The sequence below is a fragment of the Alligator mississippiensis genome, chromosome 1 (assembly GCF_030867095.1).
Source record: "Alligator mississippiensis isolate rAllMis1 chromosome 1, rAllMis1, whole genome shotgun sequence".
Lineage (NCBI taxonomy): Eukaryota > Metazoa > Chordata > Crocodylia > Alligatoridae > Alligator > Alligator mississippiensis.
Window position 1 is genome coordinate 328,374,378 of NC_081824.1, and position 23,083 is coordinate 328,397,460.

Sequence of the window (23,083 nt, forward strand, 5' to 3'; positions counted from 1 at the left end):
TTTCATGAGGCTGAGCTTTAGGAACACTTTGTTACAGCTATTTCAGTAGCTCAATAAATTTCAATAATAAGATTTATTTATCTCTTAAATAAAGCTCTTTTCCCATGTTTTGTATGATTTAGACTGATTTTATTTATCATGGACCTAAAAGATTCTGTAAGTATCATTACTAAGTCACCATGTAGAACATTCATTTAAACGAAAAATATAAAGTGTGTGCTGTCACTGTGGTGGCCAGATGAAAGTATAATTGGCTTACTATGGATTTTTCTCCCCGTAGCTATAGCAAACTTCAGCAAAATTCTATAGAACTGAGCATTATCTTTGGAGTGAATTGTATGTTTATTAGAAAAATATATTTTTTCCATAAAATAAACACAGGATGCCTTAACTCACGGATAATGCGGTCATGTAAAGAACTGATGCTGATCCAAAGAAAATGGATCTATTGGAATAATGGAGCCACTGTTGGGAAATAAGAGATATTGGGTATGTCTACACATAATGCTACATTGCCATAGCGACTCACTACAGTGATGTAGCTCTTTGCTATGGCGATGTAGCATCACCGGGCACAAACCATGACGCCGATGCTACATCACCGTAGCAACAAGCTACCTCGCTATAGTATGTTGCTACAGTGAAGCAGCTGCTAAATATAACTGTGTGCCTCCAGGACAGCTCAGTAATGACTGTTACTGTGCTCATCATTTAGTACTTCCTAAAGCAAGTACTAAATAATGGTGCAGTAACAAATACATCGTGGGGGGCTCATGTAGATGATCCCACTGGGTATGGACCAGCAGTAAAATGGAATCAAACTAAAATTTTCATTTACAAGGAAGGATTTTAGGAAATTACTTTCCTGTTTCAGTACAAAAGGGTTTGTGCTCGTCCTTCATTAGAAATTTGAAAGCTCTATCTTGGAGGGATACTCAACTGAAACCTGGCACTGTAGGCCTGGTTTTAAAATTAACTCCAGCATGTTTTGCAAACAAAAATGTAAATAGTTTATTCAAATTTGTCTTTCTGGATGTTGAGATTAGGTAGAAAACAAGACCTTTTAAAACTTTTTCCCTGTCCCAGGATATTTTCATTTGCTAAAGGAGATGGATGTAAATACTTAAGGAAATGACACTTGTTTCCTTGATATAGGAAAGGCTCAAAATTCAATTTGACACATATAGCAAAGTAAGGATGTGTTAAAAACTTTCCTTGCATGGTATAAACTTATATAGCCATGGAAGAGTAATCAGTCACTTGATCTGATGAAATCAAGGCCCAACAAAACAATCTTAAAATAGGGCAAATTCGCAAAGTAAGAGGAAGCGGGGGCACTGGGATTTTAAACAAGACAGGTTCACAGCATCAGAACATTTATACATCAAAGTTACATCTATGTAAAACTCACTTTATCAACACCAGCACTTAAAATGTAATTCCCCTTTTTGTTCCATTTAAGGGCAAATATGGGACCTTTATGTTGACCTAAGGTACTAGCAAGGTTTCCTGAAATATAAAAATAAAAATAAAAAAAAATGAATGTCACAATTGTTTGGAAGCTGGAATAAGGATAAAATAGCACAATACTAGTAACCATTTGTGAAAACAAAACTGTTGTATGACTTACCATCTTCTGTCCATATTCTTGCAAAACCATCATATGATCCTGTAGCCAATAGTGTTCCATCACTCTGATGTGAAAAGAGCAATAAAAACAACATGTAAATAAAGATTACACACTGATTCACTGACTTATTCTTTAACTTAGTGTCTTCTGAAGTTAGGGAAATGTGATAGCCCACATGGCAAAACATCAATTACTGTTATTAAATTAGAGGTTAGCACTACTGTCACCAATGAGAGAATAAAATCTACAAACATGACATTAAATATTAGGCTATACTGTATAACAGAATAACTTAATAAAAGCATTAGGATAAATCCTTGGTATATAATGATTTTATGGGATTTGTTTTATGGTTGATAAACATAGCTAGCATTTTCTGGCATTTAGCATATAATTTTTAACATGAATCCCTTTGATAATGTTTCTATTACAACATTAATCATATAAAAACACAAGAGAATAAAAATGTATTAGTCAGTAGGAAAGGTTCACCTCAGAATACAAATACTATCATACGTCTAACTAAATAATAATGGCAGATACCTTTAAGTTAAGAAAAACACAGAATAACTCCTTGATAAATTATGTCCATTCATATCATTAAAAACAATGGGAGAAAGTAGCCTCTTATTTAGCTCAAGTTATAAAGCAAACACAACCTGAATCAACTTTACTGAGACATGTATTTAGTTACATGATGGTAAGCACACAGTTAATAACCAGGGATCTTGGTTTTCTCTGATAAAAAAAAAAATCTTAATTTTTAGGTTAAAAAAAGTAAAAGTGGTGTTTCATTCTGATCACAGAAGAATGTGGATTGTGGGTTACTTTTCTGATCTGAAAATTGGAGGTTTTTTTTTAATTAGAGAAAACCAGGATCCCTGGTGATAACCACTATGGAAAACAAGAGAGGGGAAAGATAAGTAAAAGATGCAAAAGTAAAAGATGCACAAATATAGTTCAGATTTCCACCCCACAAGATAGTAGTAATTTTCTTGTTTTCACTTCCCTTGTAAATCACCTGAACAATTTGGGATCACATTAGGAACATTTGCTTATGTAAACACTAGAATAAACTTTAAGATATATCTTGATAGATACAATAGCTTTGGAAATTAAATGAAAAGATCAGCTATTGAAGGATACCTCTTCCCAACCATTCCTTCCACTTTTTCCATACTCATGTCTTTTTTCCCTTCTTGCTTCCTTCTCTGTAGTGAATTCTTCATTTCTTTACTCTGGCCTACTTAACTACCATCCAACTCCTTTTTCCAAATCATCCTGGATATTGTTCTTTTCCATGCTGCTCACGCCATTCTTGATCAAGTATTCAAGAAGATTCACTATTTTCATGTTTATCTTCCTTTTTAACATCGCTGTAACCTGTGTCTGCTTTTCATTGCCTTCGTTCACAGCATCAAGTTTACCATATAAGTGGAAGCTATAACTTCCACAGCTTTAACCCTTTTTTTGGTGAAGCATTCAATTCACTGTGGGGTCACAATAATCATGTAGTGATGATCAATCAATATATGCAAGCCCCAAACCTGCAAATGGCAACTTGGGTTGATGTGAAGTCTGACCAACATTTACTTTTTTTATTTCCTCATTCTTAAAGACAGTTAAACCATTTTTATTTACAATTCTGTGGTGATAAAAGTTACAATTTAGACATGCTCTCTAATTTAGAAGAGTTGGTAATTGGGAGATTGTCCCTCTTTGGGCCAAGTAGCTAGTCAGAGACAAAGGAACTTCAGAAGGTTGTCTGCTAATCCACAAAAAAAAGTTGTGCAGTCCTTCTCATTCATGCCCAACTGTTTTTATTGAGCTTGGTGCTGACTACATCTTCCAAAAATAAATATATAAACACATAAATTACTAAACCCTGGTAGCAATACATGGAATATCTGAGTATAGCAAACCAAAGTTCAGTCTTACATATGTACCTGAAAGCAGGGGGTTCATAGAATAGGGTAGAATCCTGGCTCTCTCAAGTATAAAGGAATAAAATAGGAGCTGCAATTGCCTCTAAATTAAATTGATGGAGTTAAAAACTATGCATGTTCTTAGAAGTTAACTTACATTCCAGTCCAATGAAGTCACATCCTTATTGCTGGGGACATCATGTCCTCCTTCCCTTATGCAGTGCCTCAAAACTAACTGAGTGGAACCGCTGTTGCTGTTTTCATTGAGATTCCATATTCTGGCTGTTGAGTCTCCAGATCTACAAAGATGAACACAAAGAAAGGACCATTTTTTAATGAGACCTTTTAATACAGGTGGTTGGAACCTCCAGTTACACTGGGGATTGAGAGAACTCATAGAACGGGTCAGAAACATACAGCTTGTGGGCTGCATCTGGCTCAAGGAGCTGGAAAGCATTGCCTGTGCCTGTACCTCTGTCCATGTGGGGGCTGAGCAGTGAGGAAATGCATGAGGCCCGGCAGCTGGAAGCTGAGTCCATGCTGCTGTCACTTTTCCTCGCCCCCACCTTCCTCTATATCCAGCTGCAGCGCTGGTGCAGCTGGAAGCTGACTGGCCATGGCACATTTCCCACTAGCTGGAAGCTGTGTCCAAACCACAGCTTTGGTCAGGGGAGTTGGGGAGAAATGGCAATGGCATGGACGCAGCTTCCAGCCAGTAAGTGGTTGCATCATGCCGGGTAGCAAGGGTGGTAAAGGCAGGGAAAGGCAGCAGCAGTGTGGATGTAGCTCCCAGCTTCTCAGCCCTGACTCAGTTCCCCTCCAAATGAAAGCTGCACTTGAATCCCAGCTGGGAAGTGGGCAGGCTGGGAGAAGCAGTGGCTGGCAGCATGGGTGCTGTTCCCAGCCACCTGGATCAGGCATGGTTCTCTGCTGCTGACATACACCAGAAGTCATTTGGTCCGCATCAGACCAGCCTGCAGCCTACAAAGGTTGCCAGCCTCTGTTATAGACTTTTAAAAAGTACTTTTTTCCCTTCATTCCCATTCTCCAGTTCTCTACTTGCAAGATTTTTTAGTGACAATCATTCCTGTTCACGTTCTTAAACTAAATGCAAAGAAAACCTTTTCTTGTGAATCAATTTATATCGCAGATATATTTTTCAAAACCAAGTTGTGGACTTGACATTCGTTCACCCTGTTTCACCGTTCATGCGCACATCACATTTGAATTAGAACACAACTCAGATCACGTTTCAGAAATTGACAAATAACAATTTATCAAAACTTAAACAAAACCATATACAGTCCACTCTTTGGTGTAGTCTAAGATAGTTCTATACCACAAGTCTAGAAAGCTGGCGTACAACTGCCTTAAAACAGGATCTGGCCCATGCCTTTTTTAGTGGTTACAAGCTAGCACTATTGGTTCAAAGCCACCTACTTAGCACTGTTCTTTAAGGCAGCATTTCTTAACCCATCGGTTGCATCTTAAAAGTGAGTTGCAAGAATATATGAAAGGGTTGTGCACAAACTTTAAAAATGGATTCTTCTTTAAACAAGAAAAACTTGGGAAACCAAGGCTTTTCCCTTGAAGGCTGGCAGGATTCCAGCCTGCAAGGGGCTGCCTCCATGCCCCACACACCCACCCCCTGCTACACACATCTATCCCTTGCCGCACTGGGGGGGGGGAGGGGCGAGGGCAGGAGGCAGAAGGTCAAGAGTGAGGGAACTGGGTCGGGACTGGCCATTGACGTTTACAAATGGGTCACTGTCCAAAACAGGTTGAGAAGCACTATTTTAAGGGACATCCAGGCTTGGAGCAAGGTGAACTATGCTCCATTATTCACTGGTCTGCAGAACGGTCCCTTACCTCTAGGCTAGATGAGGAGCCAGACCAGCCTACAGTGAGTCCCAGAATTAGTGGAGCAAAGAGGTTGCTTAGCTGTACCTTCCACTGTCTCTTGTCTACTGAGAGCTGTCTTGACTGAAACTTGGCCCAACTCAGTCATCTGGTTCACATCTTGCAGCGGTAAAATAGCTGTTAATACCAGCAGAGTCACTGCTTGGGCAGTAAGTTTGGTAAACTGTAAAGTGTTTGTAGTTGTATAGATCCATTTTATGGACTGAGTCTTGTCTAAGTAAGTGAGGCATTTTCCTGAAAACTGAGGCCATGATCCTTTATCATCACAAAATTGTGACGATTAAGTCAGACTCTGTTTTCCAATGAAAGAACATCCTTGAAGTTGGAAATCTTTTTTGCACAAAAAATACCTGTGTTTGTTCACTGAGGGAGGTGTGTATGTGTGGTGGGGGCTACACCACAGATTCACTGTGCCTGGCAATGGTGCACTCAGACACGTCATACTGATTCCTTTGGGCTACCTCCTGAACCAGAACCAGGGTAGCAGTGTTTGCATAACAAACTGGGGAGGCTAACTTGTCTTTCTGAAGTGCTGGGGGATGCTACTACTTTGGTGATCCAAAGGGGCAGGACAGCATATCTGAGGGCACTGCCACCCAGCCCAGTCTTTATAGTACTCGGTGCTGACTGCAACTTCCAAAAATAAATATATAAACAATAAATATATAAATAATACATACAAATTACTAATCCCTAGTGGCAAAATTTATGGAATTTCTGAGCACAGCAAACCAAAGTTCAGTCCTTCATATGTACCTGAAAACAGAGCGTTAACAGAGCAGAATAGAAACCTGGCTCTCTGAAGTATTAAGGAATAAAAGAGAAGTTGCAATTGTCTCTAAATTAAATTTCTGGAGTTAAAAACGGTGCATGTTCTTAGTAGTTACCTTACATTGCATTTGTTGGACACACCACCCCATGTTACTTCCTTTCAAATGAAGTAAATAGAATGTGGAACATGTAGAATCTCTCATATTTTCACAAATTCATACATGTAAAGTGAAATTATATTGTCTATAGCTGCACTCTCAAACATTATTGTTGTTTTAAAAAAAATAATAATTAGAAGTTTTATTATTACAGAAAAACCACAAAAGGAGAAAATGCAGCTTGTAAGATCAGAATCTTGGGATAAAATTATTTTCTCCATAACCCCCATTTTTAAGGGCACTGATAACACAATTGCACTGAATTGAACAGTGGGCTTCAAAAACCAAAAAAATCTGAGTTATAGATGCTAACAATATTAAGAATATCCAAAAATATTCAAAAGGTATTCAAAACTATTAAAACATGTATTATTAAAGCAATTTTCAACAATTTAATTTACAAATCAATCTAAATTATATTAAAATGCTTAAAATATATACAGATCAAGTTACTTTTGTTGATCTGTCTGGCATGAAACCAGAAGGAACCCAGTGGGTGTGTCCAGATGTGCGTGGATGTTTGGTTCCCGGGGGACAACTAGCTGCAGTGCACCTTGCACCACAGATACCAGTCCCCAGGGAATGCCTGGGCTACTCATGCTTTGGCACGTGGCAAGTTGTCCTGTGTGGGGTAGGGGAGGCTGGGGGCAACACTTACCTGAGATTCTGGGGCCTCCCAGGACTGCAGCCCTGGTGGTTCTGCTGCGCAGAGCTTGGCTGACAGCAGAGCATGGTTCTGGGCAGCCCAGCTCTGCTTTTCAGTGGCATGTGCTGCCTGAGCGTGCGCTACACCGATTTTTTCCCCCACAGTTGTTTTTTGACCCCTGGATATCCAAGGGTCAAAAAACCCATGGAAACAAACCCTGGCACAGAGCACACTTGGGCAGTGTGTCCTTGCAGCACAGAGAACACCAGACTGTGCGGGATGTGGCACTGCAAACATGTTTGCGGCACCACATACCATGTAACCGCACTTGTCTGGATGCGCCCATTGGGTGCATCTACACATGCTATGAAGTCGACATAATAAACCCTGGCTTAGTTTGTGTGTATAGATGCATTTAAATAATAATTTAAATTATCTGTAAAATGATTTGTTGTAAATTGATTTAATAATCAATTAAATCACGTGCACCTGGGATGGCAGTATTTTGAGGTGGAGTAGAGCAGCCCCAGGCTGGCATCAGGCTCAGGAGATCAGCCCAGGGCTCTGGATGGTGGCATCAGGTGGCAGAGGGGCTGGCTGAGGCACAAAAGTGCCTAAAGTGCAGAGCTGTGTAGCTAGGCAGCAGGCAGGCGTCTGGCCCCATTGCCTGGGTTGACTAGGCACAATTTATGCCTGGGTCAGCATTTACACATGCATATCACAGCAGTTAATAACTGCCATAAGATAGTATTGTCCCCAACAGAACTATCTTACAGCAGAGTTAATTAATTTACTGCACCCTAATACTGGTACTTGTGTAGACAGTGATACTTTATTGCGATGCTAATTAGTCAACTCCACAGTAAAGCGGATGTGTAGATGCATCCAGTAAATGTTGATATTAATCACTGTTATTCATTAGGCAATCATTGCTTTTTCAGTCAGAGTTTACAAAGGCAATTAGCCTGTGGGACTCTCATAATTATTTATAAAACTGATTTTCATAGGAGGACTATTTTATTACTCCTAATGCACCTGTATGATATGCTTAGGCTACCCACAATCTAGCCCAATACAATTTAGGCAATTTACCAGTTAAAACATTCCCAGCAGTCACTCTTGCATATTTAAACATAGTAATGACTAGTAAATAAATTGGATAATGTGTTTTCCCCTGCTACAGAGATAAGCTTGCTGTGGAAAGAAGTTTCAATGCAACTTTCAGTGCAACTAGGGATCACAAAATGAAACTAGTAGGTAGTAAGTTTAAAACTAACAAAAGGAAGTTCTTTTTCCCAGAGTGTACAATTAAAGCATGGAACTTATGCCACCAGATGTTGTGGAAGCTGCCTGTTTAGCTAGATTCAAAAAGGGATTGGACAAATTCTTGGAGGAGTAGCTATTGTACCATCAGTAGGTACAAAGCATGGGAGTTAGGGGCACAGCCTCTGAATTAGAACTTCCTAGTAGGGGTGCGCAAAGTGGGTCATATTTGAGTTGGATTTGGATTCGATTAGTTAATTTGGATCACTGCTCCTGATTCAGTTCGATTGAATCTGAATCTGAAGAGTCAATGCTGATGCAGAGAATCAGCGATTTGGCCACAGACACAGCTTTAAGTGTTTTTTCTACATACCTCAAGGTACCAGGCACAGCTCATAAATGCTGTGATGTTGGGGCAGACGGAGCATCCCACAGGAGCACAGGGGGGCCCCCAGCGTGCTTGGCAGTGAACCTGGAAGTGGACTAGAAGTACTTCTGGTCCACTTCTGGGTCTGCTGGGGAGCCCACCTGTGCCCCTCCCCCCCCCGGCTCAGAGATTGGCCACAGGGGGACCCCAGGTGTCCTCCCAGACCCAGGAGGCACCAGGCGCTAAGCTGAGGGGGCACGGAGGGGGCCCCCCAGTGTGCTCCCTGGAGGACCTTGAAGTGGACTGGACATGCTTCTGGTCCACTTCTGGGTTCACTGCCAAGCACGCTGGTCCCCTCCCCCCTGTCCTCCTGTGGGATGCTCCATCTGCCCCAGCATCACAGCATTTACATGCTGTGCCTGGTACCTTGAGGTATGTAGAAAAAACACTTAAAGCTGTGTCTATGTCTGAATCTCCAAATCTTTCTAAATCTGTCCAAATTGATTTGGAGGGTTCTGATTCAATTTGGAGAGATTAAAGGGTCTCCTGATTAGATTCAGCCGAATCACCGCCGAATAGAATCAGGGAACGAAGCTTCACACAACCCTATTTCCTAGACTTTAAATGCTGGAAGCTGCAAAAGAGAGAGGAAGAATGAAAAACCCAGTTCATTCTCTTTCAGCATCCACTCTCTGTCACTGTGTTACACAGGGTACTGGGTAAGATAACTTATTTGACCCAGTAAATGGCAATTCTTATGTTTTTAACTTCTTCTTTCTACAGGACTTGAAACTGAAATGCATGTTTATGAAGACTGACTAGATTACTCATAAAGTTTAAAAGCTAAGATTCATTTCTAGTCTGGTGCTTTAAAGCTGGATAGAACATAAATTTGTTATTAACTTTTTTTCACTATTTGAATTGGTCTAATAAAAGATATCAGATGTACCCAAAGAACCTTGTCTGTCTTTTCTTTTTTTTAAAAGTATGGTTATGGGTTAACATATCAAGTAATGGGGAAACTGCCTGAATTTTCCTGCTGCCTGTTCCATTATGTAAAACTCAGGGCTGGGATTGTCCCCAGTTAGTATCCCTGCTAGGGAGTTCTTGAAATAAAATTTTCAGCAACTTGGACATCTCAAACAATTTCCTGTTTGCTAGTTTTAGAAAGGCCATGTTTTTCTTTCAATGACTTTATTTAGCATTCTGGCTGTGCTTGAGCAATTTTATTTTCCAGTATTTTAATTTTGTTTTTCTGTTCCTTCCTCCCAAGGCTATATAGGCTATGCTGTGTCCCTGCAGAATAAGCCTATCAATGTGCAGCAGGGGGTTTTGTGCATCTTCCCTTTTGCTACTGGAAAGAAATATTTTCTGCTTTGGAAAAGTGTTTTGATTTCTGCTGAATGATGCAGTGAATTATAGAGGACCAAGACTCAAGCATCACTCAGAAATATATTTAATCTCCTTAACCCTCTGAAGTAGTTCTATCTGCATGGCAAAAAAACAGTTGATTCCAGCATGCAAGTCATGGGTAACTAGAGTACAGTTTTTCACAGGTGTGGGATACTACCAGATTTTAGGAAAGCTTAGTTCTTGTGGGGCAGGGGAGGGGGGAGTGGGACCCAAAAAGTATGCTGTCCAATCACCACATAACTATGCTCTTCCCAGAGGAAGAGCACTCCAGAATTTCATTTCTGGAGTGAAATCCCCCATGTATGACTGACCAGGTGGAAGTTAAGATAGCCACAGATGTTTAAACCTGTGGTACTCAGCATTTTGGCCTGGTGGGTCAGATGAGGGCTGTGAAGCTCATCCAAGTGCCAGATTGGGTGCTGGGTCTCTGGATTTGGCTCTACAGACATGGCCAGCCCCTTTATGTCTGGATTGGGCCCTATGCTGCCCCACCCACCACCAGATGCTGGTATTGGACCCTGGTGTCCCACATACTAGGATTGGGCCCCACACCTCCCCCACCCAAACCTACATGCCAGGATCAGTCTCCCCACTGTCTCTGCCCAACCCTGCACACTGGGATTGGGCCTCATGCCACCCTCACCCAGCCCTGCATGCCAGGATTGGGCCCTGTGCTACCTCTGTGATCCAGAACAGGGATCCATTCCACTTCAGCTTGGCCATGCACCAGGATTGGGCCCTGTGTGTCTGATGTAGCTCACAAGGCCAAGCTATCCAGACTACAGGGCACTCCATGAGTCTGGAAATTTGGCAGCCAGTGGGTGTGTCTATACAGGATGTTAACTGAGCAGCAGCATAATAACACTGTGCAGTACAGTGCCAGATAAAACCCATGCTAATAAGTTACTGGGCAGTAGTATTAGGCTATTGCACAGTAAACTTCTCTAAAAACCCATGTGCCAGTGCTACAGCACAGTAACACAAGTTACTGTGCATTGCTTTAGCATTTGGTCAACTAAGTACTAAACTTAAAGCAGAGTAACTATGGAGCATTAATAAACGTGTAGATGTGCCCAGTGAACAGCAATTAATGCATCTGCCACTCCTCTTCCACCATATTTTTGGACCTGTGAGGAGCCCCATAGGACAGATGACATAGTTTCAGTGGCTGAATCTGGCCTGCAAGGCAGGGGTTGAGCATTCCTAGTTTAAAGTAAGTGGCTAATTTATTACCAAATCTTCAGAATTTGTTACTAATAAGTTTCAGATGGGTTTTTTTTTTTTGGTTACACTTACTGCTATATTGTTACTTATTGTTGAATAATTTGATTTAACTAATATGGGATAATTAACAGGTTAGATCACTCAATTTATTACTAAAGGTGCGTCCACACGAACATGCACATGCGCTCTGTGGCACTTCAAAGGCCTTTGAGGAGCTGCAAAATACACAGGAAAAGTTTCTCCATGCTGAGCCAAAATTAGATACTGGGAAATTCCTGTATCTAAAAAGACCAGTCTAAAAAAAGTGTGGTGGCACATGTGCTGCCCAAAACCAGAGCCTGGCTGGCCAGAACCATGCTTCGGCTGCTGGCCAGGCTTCACACACCCGGATTGCTCCTGCTGTATCCCCAGGAGGCCCCCAGGACCCTAGGTAAGGCTGCTGGGGCTAGCTCAGTTGATGGCCCCAGCCTCCCCTCCACCAGCTGGGGCAATTTGCCATGCACCACAGCATGCGTGCAGGGGTGTTCCCCAGGGACAAGTAACGGTGGCACAACTATTTGCCACTGCTATTGGTCCCCAGGAAACTGCACATGCATGCTCATTTGGACGCACCCTAAGAGCTTATCAGGGCATCCAGATAATTGGATAGACATTCTTTTACCATAATTAAATAAAAATGTGTATACAAAAATAAAAGAAAAAACAACTAGATACAACTTTTTATTTTTTCAAAATGTGAATCTTAAGCACGGAAAGGTAACAGAATATTTTTAATTCCCAGATTATGAGAAAATGTATGAAATTAACCCTATGAACTAGTTAATCAAAAAGTAGCCCTTGGGCTGACCTGGTTAAAGTACACCAGATTCTACAGGCACCAGGACACCAGGCCCTCATGGGACTATCACCACATCCAGATGTATTTGACCCCTGAAAGACCGTGTATCCATTTCCTTCTGGGTTGATAGGGGTGGCCTTTGTGATGAGTGCAGAACACGGTCAAAGGCACACATCTATAGCTGTAACAAACACCTTGACTGTTCTGCCATCGTACCCCAAACCCATTTCTATGAAAATCTGTTATTTTTTCTCATATCAAGTATATACGTGTTCCTGTCACTGTCACTGATCCCACCCCTCCTATACCACCTTCTGTTACACTCCTTGTTGTATCTTGCTTTAAAGTCTCTGATCCTGCCATTATTTGTCTTCGGGTAAAACCTGTATAGCTTCATGAATACAAGTCAGGATTGAGGTCTTTGACTCTAAACGCTTTGGTACAGGTACCATCTTCTTAATTACAATTACTTATAATCAGGGATCCCTGGTTTTATCAGGGATCCCAATAAAAATAAAATCCCCAATTTTCGGATTAAAAAAGTAACCCAAAACCCACATTTTTCCATAATTAAAATAAAAATAAAACACTACTAATATATAGATAGATATACAGATATCTATATATATATCTATATAGATATCTACATCTAGGAGATATAGATATCTATATATATATATATAGAGGGAGAGATATCTCTCTATATAGATATCTCTCTATATATCTATATCTATATAGTGGCATTTCATTTTAATCATGGAAAAATGTGGACTTGGGATTACTTTTTATAATGGTACAATACCATTTACCTGTTTATAATGGTACAATATATTTATGTAAGAGAAAAAGAAGGTTGAGAGGCGACCTTGTGGCTGCCTATAAGTTCATCACGGGGGCACAGAAGGGAATTGGTGAGGATTTATTCACCAAGGCGCCCCCAGGGGTTACAAGAAACAATGGCCACAAGCTAGCAGACAGCAGATTTAGATTGGACATTAGGAAGAACTTCTTCACAGTTCGAGTGGCCAAGGTCTGGAACTGGCTCCCAAGGGAGGTGGTGCTCTCCCCTACCCTGGGGGTCTTCAAGAGGAGGTTAGATAAGTATCTAGCTGGGGTCATCTAGATTCAGCACTCTTTCCTGCTTATGCAGGGGGTCAGACTCGATGATCTATTGATGTCCCTTCCGACCCTAACATCTATGAATCTATGAATCTATATGTATCACTCAAAACTAAAGGACCAGAGGTGTTTAGGTCAGAGATGTTTGTAATATAAATATATATATTAATCCACACAGAAAATTAGCTAGGTTACAAAAATAATGTGTGGATGGTGAATATTGCAGAGAACAGTTTGGACTTCAGAGACTGGTAAAATGGGTTTTAGGAATGGTGCAGATGATAAATACTGCAGCTGTGGCTGGGGAGACAGTGTGTGTGTTTTCATCATGCAAACAAATGTTATTTAATTGCCTGAAACATAACATGCAATTAATTTGTTTTGGAACTTCAGTTTATTTCATAAAGTACATGACTGTCTAGTGGTGGATTTTGTATTACTGCCTATCATAATAATATCTGGATACTTTCCTTAGAAGAGATGGGCAACTGCAAATCCTTTGTGCACTCAGTTATCTCTCTATTTTTTCTCTCTACCCAGCTTATAGAAATGTCTGTTTGGATGACTAGAGAGAAGAACAGAAAGGGGAGCTATTAGGCTAGGGACAGAAGTTACATATAAACTGGTTTAAGTAATCAGAAACTGTAACAGAACATAAGCTCTGTGCACATAAACCAGTTTCAACATGGCTGAAACTGGTTTAAGATAAACCTGGTTGAATGTAGTATCAGACTTAACTGATTTGTGTCAAACTGGTTTATGAAACTTCTGTCCCAGACCCCTTCCTGGTTCAAGTTAAATCCCAGCCCCCCAGCATCCCAGCATGCTTTTCAGGCCTGGGCTGGGCTGTGTTGTCTGCTCCAGCAGAGCAGGGGGGATGGGGGGAAGAGAGGCAGGGACTGTCCCCATCCAGGCACATCCTGGCTGGGGTCTTGGCCAGGGATGGGGGTTAAACCCTACTTCCCCCAAGTACAGAGCTGCTAAACTTTCTGAAAGTTACTGCTGGCTGCAACTGTGGGCTACCAATTCCAGAGGCACCTGGAAACAGAAAGAGGAATTGATGAGCAATCCTGCAGAGTCCTGCTTCTGTGATGCTGAACTGCAAATACCAAAGACCTTGGGGGCAACAGGAACAGTAATTGCCAGATAGCCATGCTCCAGTGCAGGCATGTGGTTGCATTTCTTGAATTAAAGGCAAATGTGTGTCCAGTTGTTTCTGTTTAATTTTTGCAGTTTAGACTAACCTGAAAAGACTGAATCGATTCAGCCTTGGGCTTTTTGACTGTCTGTATTTAGCCTGAATGTTATGGAAGTTGTTCTTGTTATGGGTAGGAAACTTTTATCAAACAGGAGGGTTTTGTATCATTTCCTAAAGGCTCTGGACTTACCTATTCCAGCAGTGGCATACAAACCACTCTCTTAAGATGTTATGAAGTAAACAGATGGAACAGTCTAATCTCCTTTGAAATTTCATTATGCAACCAGATCCTCTCAACTGAAAAATACTGTCCTTGGCTCCTGGAGGCTTCAGTTTGGACTACACTTGTAGTGTCACAAACATCACCTAAAGATGTTTTCTAAAACAGTCATTTTCTGATGAATAGCCAAACATCCTGTGAAAATTTCATTATTACTATTATTTTATTATAGATTCATAGATTAATAGATGTTAGGGTCAGAAGGGACCTCAATAGATCATCAAGTCCGACCCCCTGCATAAGCAGGAAAGAGTGCTGGGTCTAGATGACCCCAGCTAGATACTCATCTAACCTCCTCTTGAAGACCCCCAGGGTAGGGGAGAGCACCACCTCCCTTGGGAGCCCGTTCCAGACCTTGGCCACTCGAACTGTGAAGAAGTTCTTCCTAATGTCCAGTCTAAATCTGCTCTCTGCTAGCTTGTGGCCATTGTTTCTTGTAACCCCCAGGGGCGCCTTGGTGAATAAATCCTCACCAATTCCCTTCTGTGCCCCCGTGATGAACTTATAGGCAGCCACAAGGTCGCCTCTCAACCTTCTCTTGCGGAAGCTGAAAAGGTCCAGTTTCTCTAGTCTCTCCTCGTAGGGCTTGGTCTGCAGGCCCTTGACCATACGAGTTGCCCTTCTCTGGACCCTCTCCAGGTTATCCGCATCCTTCTTGAAGTGTGGCGCCCAGAATTGCATGCAGTACTCCAACTGCGGTCTGACCAACGCCCTATAGAGGGGAAGTATCACCTCCCTGGACCTATTTGTCATGCATCTGCTGATGCACGATAAAGTGCCATTGGCTTTTCTGATGGCTTCGTCACACTGCCGGCTCATGTTCATCTTGGAGTCCACTAGGACTCCAAGATCCCTTTCCACCTCTGTGCCACCCAGCAGGTCATTGCCTAGGCTGTAGGTGTGCTGGACATTTTTCCTCCCTAGGTGCAGCACTTTGCATTTCTCCTTGTTGAACTGCATCCTGTTGTTTTCTGCCCACTTGTGCAACCTATCCAGGTCTGCCTGCAGCTGTTCCCTGCCCTCCGGCGTGTCCACTTCTCCCCATAGCTTTGTGTCATCTGCAAACTTGGACAGAGTACATTTCACTCCCTCGTCCAAGTCGCTGATGAAGACATTAAAGAGTATCGGTCCAAGGACCGAACCTTGCGGGACCCCACTGCCCACACCCTTCCAGGTCGAGACCGACCCATCTACCACGACTCTTTGGGTGCGACCCTCTAGCCAATTCGCCACCCACTGGACTGTGCAGTCAGTCACTATTATGATAGTGCCTAGGGGCATCAGTCTTATATAAAGAACAAAATATGGTCCCTCTCTGAAAAATCTTATCTTCTGAGCATTAGATCAGTCAACAGAAGCATACAGACGGACAGATATGAGTACAAAGAAACTGTGAGACAGTAGCGGACAGGATGATAAGACTGTTATAGTCACCAACGCTTCAGTGTTAGCACAATGAAATGGCCACAATTCCTTCTTTGGAAAAGTTGATTCATGAAGGACCACAAGATCTGTGTTTATAAGGCAGAACTTGGGAAAATTTCTGGTTCCATTTTTAGTAGTCCTCAATAACATGTATTTTCCTCACTCATGACAACTTGTATCGCTGTGTTGAGGAAAATGACTCCTAATTGCTTGTCCATATTTTTTGTGCAATGGCATGTTGCCAGGCTCAAACCATCAGATATAATATTACAGCCTGATATTACTGCCATGCATTCTGTATCAATTCGATCATCTAGGTGATACACTGCACTAGTCTCTGTAGTCCGTGAATCCCAGCTGAACTGGCTCATGCTATTTCTGTGAGTAGATTAAAAACTGTGTTTGTGAATCTACTTGAGTTGTACTTCCCTTAGTGTTCTCATTAGTAGGCATATACCTCATCAATATTGGACAGTATTTGCAAGTTATGTCTGTATTATTTTGCCTCAAAAATGAATGACGTTTTTTAAAAAGGAAACTGGTCTATTAGTTTGACAAGCATGGTTTGACTCAAGCACAATTTTTTCATTTTGTCCCTGTCCTATTATTGACACACATGTGGTAACTGAAGCAATTAAGGTTTCAAGAAGGTAAAATCAAACTCTCTGTATCATCCACAAGCATGTTAGTGTCTCCTGAATTTAAGCCTCAAACCATTGCCCTTCCTCAGTTTCCAAGGACCAGAACTTAAGTGATGATTTTCCTGTGAGAAGGCAATATAAAATTGCAAAACTGGAACTATGGGAAAGTTCTGGTTCTTCTATGGAGTGATTAAGATCCTGAATGTTAATTATTTCTTTAATGGAGCCAGCCACAGTTATTTGTGAATTTTACTGTGGATGCTTTATACCTAGGGGAATATTAACCAATATAAAACTGGTCGTTCCTTTCAGGCCAATGAATTGTTTAAAATGGTAGCTTTCTTTTACAACGGTGTTTAACTCTGGAATCCATATACCCAGAATTATTCCCTACAATCTTTTCTCCAAGTAATTTCCTCCAATAAATCAGGACAACACCATAAGCATCCAAAGATTGCTACACAGAACTGGTAATGCTGTGGGAAAAATTACCAGTAAATAAATAGAACACATTTCTTAGAATATAGGACTGAAGGAGCTCCTGTGTCATCAGAAACAGCCCCCCTACTTTCTTAGATACTATGTCATATTTTAGGATCATAGAATCATAGGGCATTTATAGATGTGGTACAAGAGTTGTGGGGGGGGGCAGGGTGCACTTTAATTAGAGTGGCTCTGAGAGACGCTCTAATTAAAGCACCCAGTGTCACGTGTATCAGTGTCTCTGTGCTGAAAAATGGTGGCAGGGGTGTTTTAACTAAAGCTCATCTGCTGGAGTCTGCTGGAGCATGGTAATTACCACGCTCCAGCAGACTTGATTAATTGAATCTGCTCCGATGTACTGTAATTACAGCATGTTGGAGCAGCCTCCCTGCATGTGTATAGGTGCCCCTAGAAAAGCAGGGCCAGAAGGAACCTCTATAAGTCAACTAGCCCAAACCCCTGCCTGGGGCAGGATAACCTCTATCCAAACTATCCTAAAAAAGTCCAGTCTGACATCTTAGCAAAATGACAGTCAACCCTGTCACAAGACATAACATCCTAACTTGCCACAGATAAAGCAGGGGGACCACAGTGGCCAATGTCCTGTTTCTGTAAGGTTGTTAATATACACTGAAGAGATCCCTGGTAGAGGGCTATTCCCGCCCCCCCCCCCCCCCCACTACAGAGGAAGACAAACCCCTCCATAGTCCATACCAATCTGACCATAAGGTAAAATTCCTTACACCAAATATGATAATCAGTCTAACCCTGAATGGAGGGACAGGTCCCACTAGTCAGGAACCTCTGGGTTTAATTTCCAGCAGAAGCATTGGCACACCTTAGTCAAAAACCCCAGTCTTGGCTGCAGTCAGCACCCAATGCTGCTGAGGAAGGCTTAAAAAAACCTCTTCCTTCCAGGAAGAGCATACACCAACTGCCGAAGCTTCCTTAGCCTGACGAAGGGTTTTTGAACCCGAAAGCTTGCTTAATAACTATTCTCCAACCATTTGGGTTGGTCTAATAAAAGATATCAAATTCACCCAAGGAACCTTGTCTGCCTATGTCCTTAGACCAACACAGCTACAACCCAAACCCCTAAAAAAACCTCTGACATGCAGCAGCTATACCTAAATCATCCCTGTCCACCCTCTCCAGTGATGGAGAACCTACAACCTCCCTAGGCAGTCTATTCCATTGCCTCACTGTTCTGAAAGTGAAGATTTTCCTGATATCCAATCTAAACCTACTTTGCTGCAAATTCAAGCCATTGGTCCATGTCCTACTTGCTGCAGCAAGAAATAATCTTATATAAATTTATACAGAGTTATATAATCTCATTCTGAAATTATGGAGCTCTACTTTAAACATAGTTAGATTTAAAGTATCCAGTATGTACTATTGTGGACTGAAGTAGATGCAAGTCTAATAGGCTCCAGCTTTTTTGCAACATTTTCTGCCACTTTTAGTTGTGTAGCATGTTGGGCTCTTAATATCTGTCAAACTCTGGCAGAAATTATTCTTGGGACACTACAGATCCTGCTTTATGGACAGAAAAAGGTCTTGCCCCACTCTGTTGTCAGAGGCCATCAAAAAACCACGAAGCACTTTAGCTTCCAAGATTAATGCCTTTGAGGTCAAATTTGAGGGGCAGATGGAGGACTTGCTTCTCTGATCTAGGGCATGGTAAAGCTGGTTCAGGGAGTGGAGGACAGAGTTTCTGCCTGCAGATTAGATTGTGGAAACAGCCACATAGAGAGGCTTTCACAGCAAGGAACTGAAGGCTCTGAGAAACAAAGAACTGGACTTGAAAGACAGATCTAGGAGATACAATATCCACATGGTTGGAGTACTTGATTGGTTCAAAAAAGGTCATTCCACTGAGTTTGTAATAAAACTACTTGTGAGTTTGTAATAAAAGTAGTGTGTTAAAACTCCCTGATAAAAGTTCAGGCGAGAGAGAAGGCCCACAGATTTCACTATAAGAAGCCTGATTTGGGAGAAAAACTAATGGCCTTCATAGCCATGTTCCTGCAATCTACCATGAAGAAGAGAGTGCTGAAAGCTGCTAGAGAACTAGGAAAGCCTGGCATTCTCATATTAGTGTTCTGATCTTCACTGCGAGGTGGCTGAAAAGTAGGCTCTGTTTAAACTAGGAAAACTGCAGCAAGCAAGCAGCTAAGATACTTCATGAGTCATCCTGCTGTTCTGAATCTGATTCAGTGAGGGAAAATCTGACCCTAAGGAAGTAGAAATCTTTATTACATTGATACCATGTGGAGAGGGTAAATTTATAGAACAATCTGAGTTGTACCAAACTGCCCCCCCAAACAAAACCAAAAACAAAGAAAAAGTACAGGTTTTTAGACTATTTAAGGCTGCTTACTAATGAGTGGCATTCATATGATTTTTTGTTAATGTCCTTGTTTTTATTGTTGCAGAGAGGCAGAGAGTTTTGGGTTACATCTGTCCAAACCTTCCCATCAGATATGTTAGTTTTTCTTGTACTTTATACTTATTTTCTTGTTCTTTTTCATTTCTGATCCTCTTCTGCTTCATGATCTTTTCAAGAGGGTGCTTGAGAGTGTATTTTATTATGAGCTTTAAATAGGGGTGCACCGATCAAGATCTTCTTGGCCGATATCGATAGCCAATGATTAACCAACCAGATCGGCTGACTATTACTATTGAGTAATAGTAAAAGGCATTTTAAACTACTGACATAAACCTTTTTTTTTAGTTTGTTTGGCATTTATAACACACACACACACACACACACACACACACACACGCACGCACGCACGCACGCACGCGCGCCCTACCTGCTCCAGCCCTCAATGAGGAAGGCAGCGACTGCTTTATTCCCATGCACATTGCCTCCTTGTCCATGGAACCTATCTTCAGCTCTACTCTCCGCACAGCCCACACTTCCCTCCCAAGTGGGCAGGGCGGTACCCTCATGTGGACATCGGCACTGGGTGCGTTTGGAGCCCCACAGCATGCTGCTGCCTCAGTGCTGGTGGGCTCTGTGCAGTCAAGCTCCCACAGCCACTAGGGGAAAGCCACTTTTGCAAAGGTGCCTGGAGGAACAGAATGTCCCTTGCACAGTACCTTACCCCAGCTGCACATAGCCCAATTTCTCTGCAACAGCCCTGGTGCTCAGGCCCCTGCTGTGTGCACAGTATTGCCATGGCAGTGGAAGCAACAGTGCTAGGAGCTGGTAACGGTCCCTTTGTTGCTGAGGACCACACCCTGAGACTGCTCCCTGGCACCTCCTCCCACTTGTGCTGCTTGCCAGGACCTGTATTTTGCAATGGGCTCAGGCTGGCGGGAGAGTGTGGGGGCCAGACAAGACTTGCCAGTGTGGTCCAGCCACACGACCGTAATTATTGGCTACAATCACCAAAAAAAGGCGATTTCTCCTTTTACCAGTGCCAATCTGATTGCCACCAATATATCAGTGCACCCTTAGCTCTAAACATATGAAAGAATGGTGATATTACAAACTATGGAAGGATACAGATTAAGTGTGGTTCATTTGATTTAAGGAAACTGGCAAATTGCCAGCTATGCACCAAGTTGAACACAGAAGATAACATTATTGATAATGGCCAGTCTATTAAGTGTGTATCTTGGAATGGAAATGGCCTCAACAGTCCTATTAAAAAGAAGAAAATATTATCTTTTCTTAGAAGACAGAGAACTGATGTTGCTATGCTCCAACAAACTCATCTCTTCACAGAGGATTCTCAGAAATTAGAGCACAGTTGGGTGGGGTTAGCAATTCCTAGTGTATTTAACACAAAGTTATTGCAGTTCTTATTTTAGTGCATAAAAGATTTTGCCCCCATTTAATTGACATAGGTGATCCCAAAGGTAGATTTGTTTTTGCAAATGTTATCGTGTAGATTTCATTTTTACTTTGAGATGTCTATGGTCCCAAAACAGACAATGAACATTTTATAATTTATTTTTTTTTTTGGAAAGATCTCTGTATTTGGGAAATACTGTTATGCTTTGGGGGTACATCGGAATTAATGTTTGGATCTTGTCATTGATAGGTCTTGGGTATCTCCATCCACAAAACTGACTTTGAGGGAAGTCATTCAAAGTTATATGTCAGACCATGGTTTAATTGTTATTTGGTGAATAGTGAATCCAACAATAAGTGTTTATAAGGTTCTTTTTCCAACACCTCAGTCAGTATATTTTAGAACTGACTACTGTTTAGTTTCTCAAAGCAGAACTGACTGTAGTTAATGCCTCTATTGCCTCTATAGCTGTGGCAGATAACACTGAGGTGGAGCTTCAACCTTTCCTCACAGATAGACTGGCTGTATATAATTACTAGGTCTGTGCAAAGCAGAAAGTATTTGCTTCAGATTTGGCAATTCGGAGGGACAATAATTCGATTCAGTGATTCGAATCACTGTCCTGATTTGATTTGGCTGAATCCAAACCTATTTGGCACCAAATCATATTCAGCTATAGATTATACAGGCAGGCAGTGCTGGTGGGAGCAGATGGATGAGCCCAGGTTTGCGCTAGCAGCCCCAGCTCGTCCAGCTGCTCCCTCGGCTTGTCCAGCTGCTTCCACAGCTGCTCCCACCAGCATTGCCTAGTGCCTGCCTATACAGTCTATGGCTGAATCTCTGAATCGATTCGGAGGCTTATGTTTTGATTAGGAGAGATTAATAGGTCTTCCAATTTGATTTGGAGATTTGGCTCCCGAATTGGGTCAGATCTCCTTCAAATAAAATCGGCTACTGAAGCTTCACACAGCCCTAATAATTACTGGTGACTCAGCACCTCCTTGTTGAATGATTATATATTTGAAGCTTTCGTTTTAGAGGAGCTGAAAAATTTTATGGAGCTTAATCAACATACTCCTTACTCTGTTACAGTATTATGAGAAACTACTAAGGCCTTCTTTTTACATGAACATATAATAGCATATGCTTTGGCAAAAAAAGAAAAAAGGGTATAGAAATAGATATTTTAATAAGAACAATTAAGGCTTTAGATGAGGATTATGTCACAAACCCTTTGCTTGATAAAGTATGCATTATTACCAATATGAGATATGATTTGAATAAATTACTGTCCCAGAAGACAGATTATGCTCTTTATTTAGATTACATCAAGTTTACCAGGAATTAGGATAATGTACAGGAAAGTTAGTAGCATATAGACTAAAGTGTAAATCCGCCCACAATAAAATGTCATCTATAAAAGACCCTCTTGGGAATATTCATATGACCCAATGAAATCAACCAACAGTTTAGTCAATTTTATTCTAATTTGTACACTGAAAATGAGGAAAAGGAAATTTTTGAGGCTCTTTTATCATTAGATAAGATAACTTTGGCCAGGCCATAAGTGCATGAACAACAGTAAATCTCTGGACAGTAATGGATTTCTGTGGAGTTTTATAAAAAAATTAAAGAAATATTATGTAAAGCTATTATTTCTGTAATTCCTACATGAGGCAAGGATTCTATTAACTGTACTAACTCTAGACCAATTTCTTTAATGAATTTAGATACCAAAATCCTAGCCAAAACTTTATCTCATAGATTTGAACAGGTGCTCCTGAAGTTAATGCGCAAAACTCAATTAGGCTTTATCAAAAAGGCATGTTTTAGGTCATGTACATCAAGTTATTGATACAGTAGTAGTAGTGCAAAATTCCAATGTCCCTCTGGCTATTTTAGCACTAGATGCAGACTTTTGTGTTTGCTGAAGTAATTCTTTGTGTATTACAAAGATGGTGCATACAAATCTC

At 41.4% G+C, this 23,083-nt stretch overlaps 1 protein-coding gene across 3 annotated transcripts in view; it reads right to left on the reverse strand.

Moving 5' to 3' along the window:
• TBL1X (transducin beta like 1 X-linked) overlaps nt 1-23,083 on the reverse strand; it is a 321,636-nt gene that overhangs the window by 25,402 nt on the left and 273,151 nt on the right. For all 3 annotated transcript variants that reach the window (XM_019495106.2, XM_059720930.1, XM_006273491.4), the window contains 3 exons: nt 3,713-3,854; nt 1,631-1,694; nt 1,412-1,509 (listed from right to left, as the gene is read on the reverse strand). In XM_019495106.2, coding sequence (XP_019350651.1) covers nt 1,412-1,509; nt 1,631-1,694; nt 3,713-3,854 — 304 coding nt within the window. The remainder of the gene's footprint in view (nt 1-1,411; nt 1,510-1,630; nt 1,695-3,712; nt 3,855-23,083) is intronic.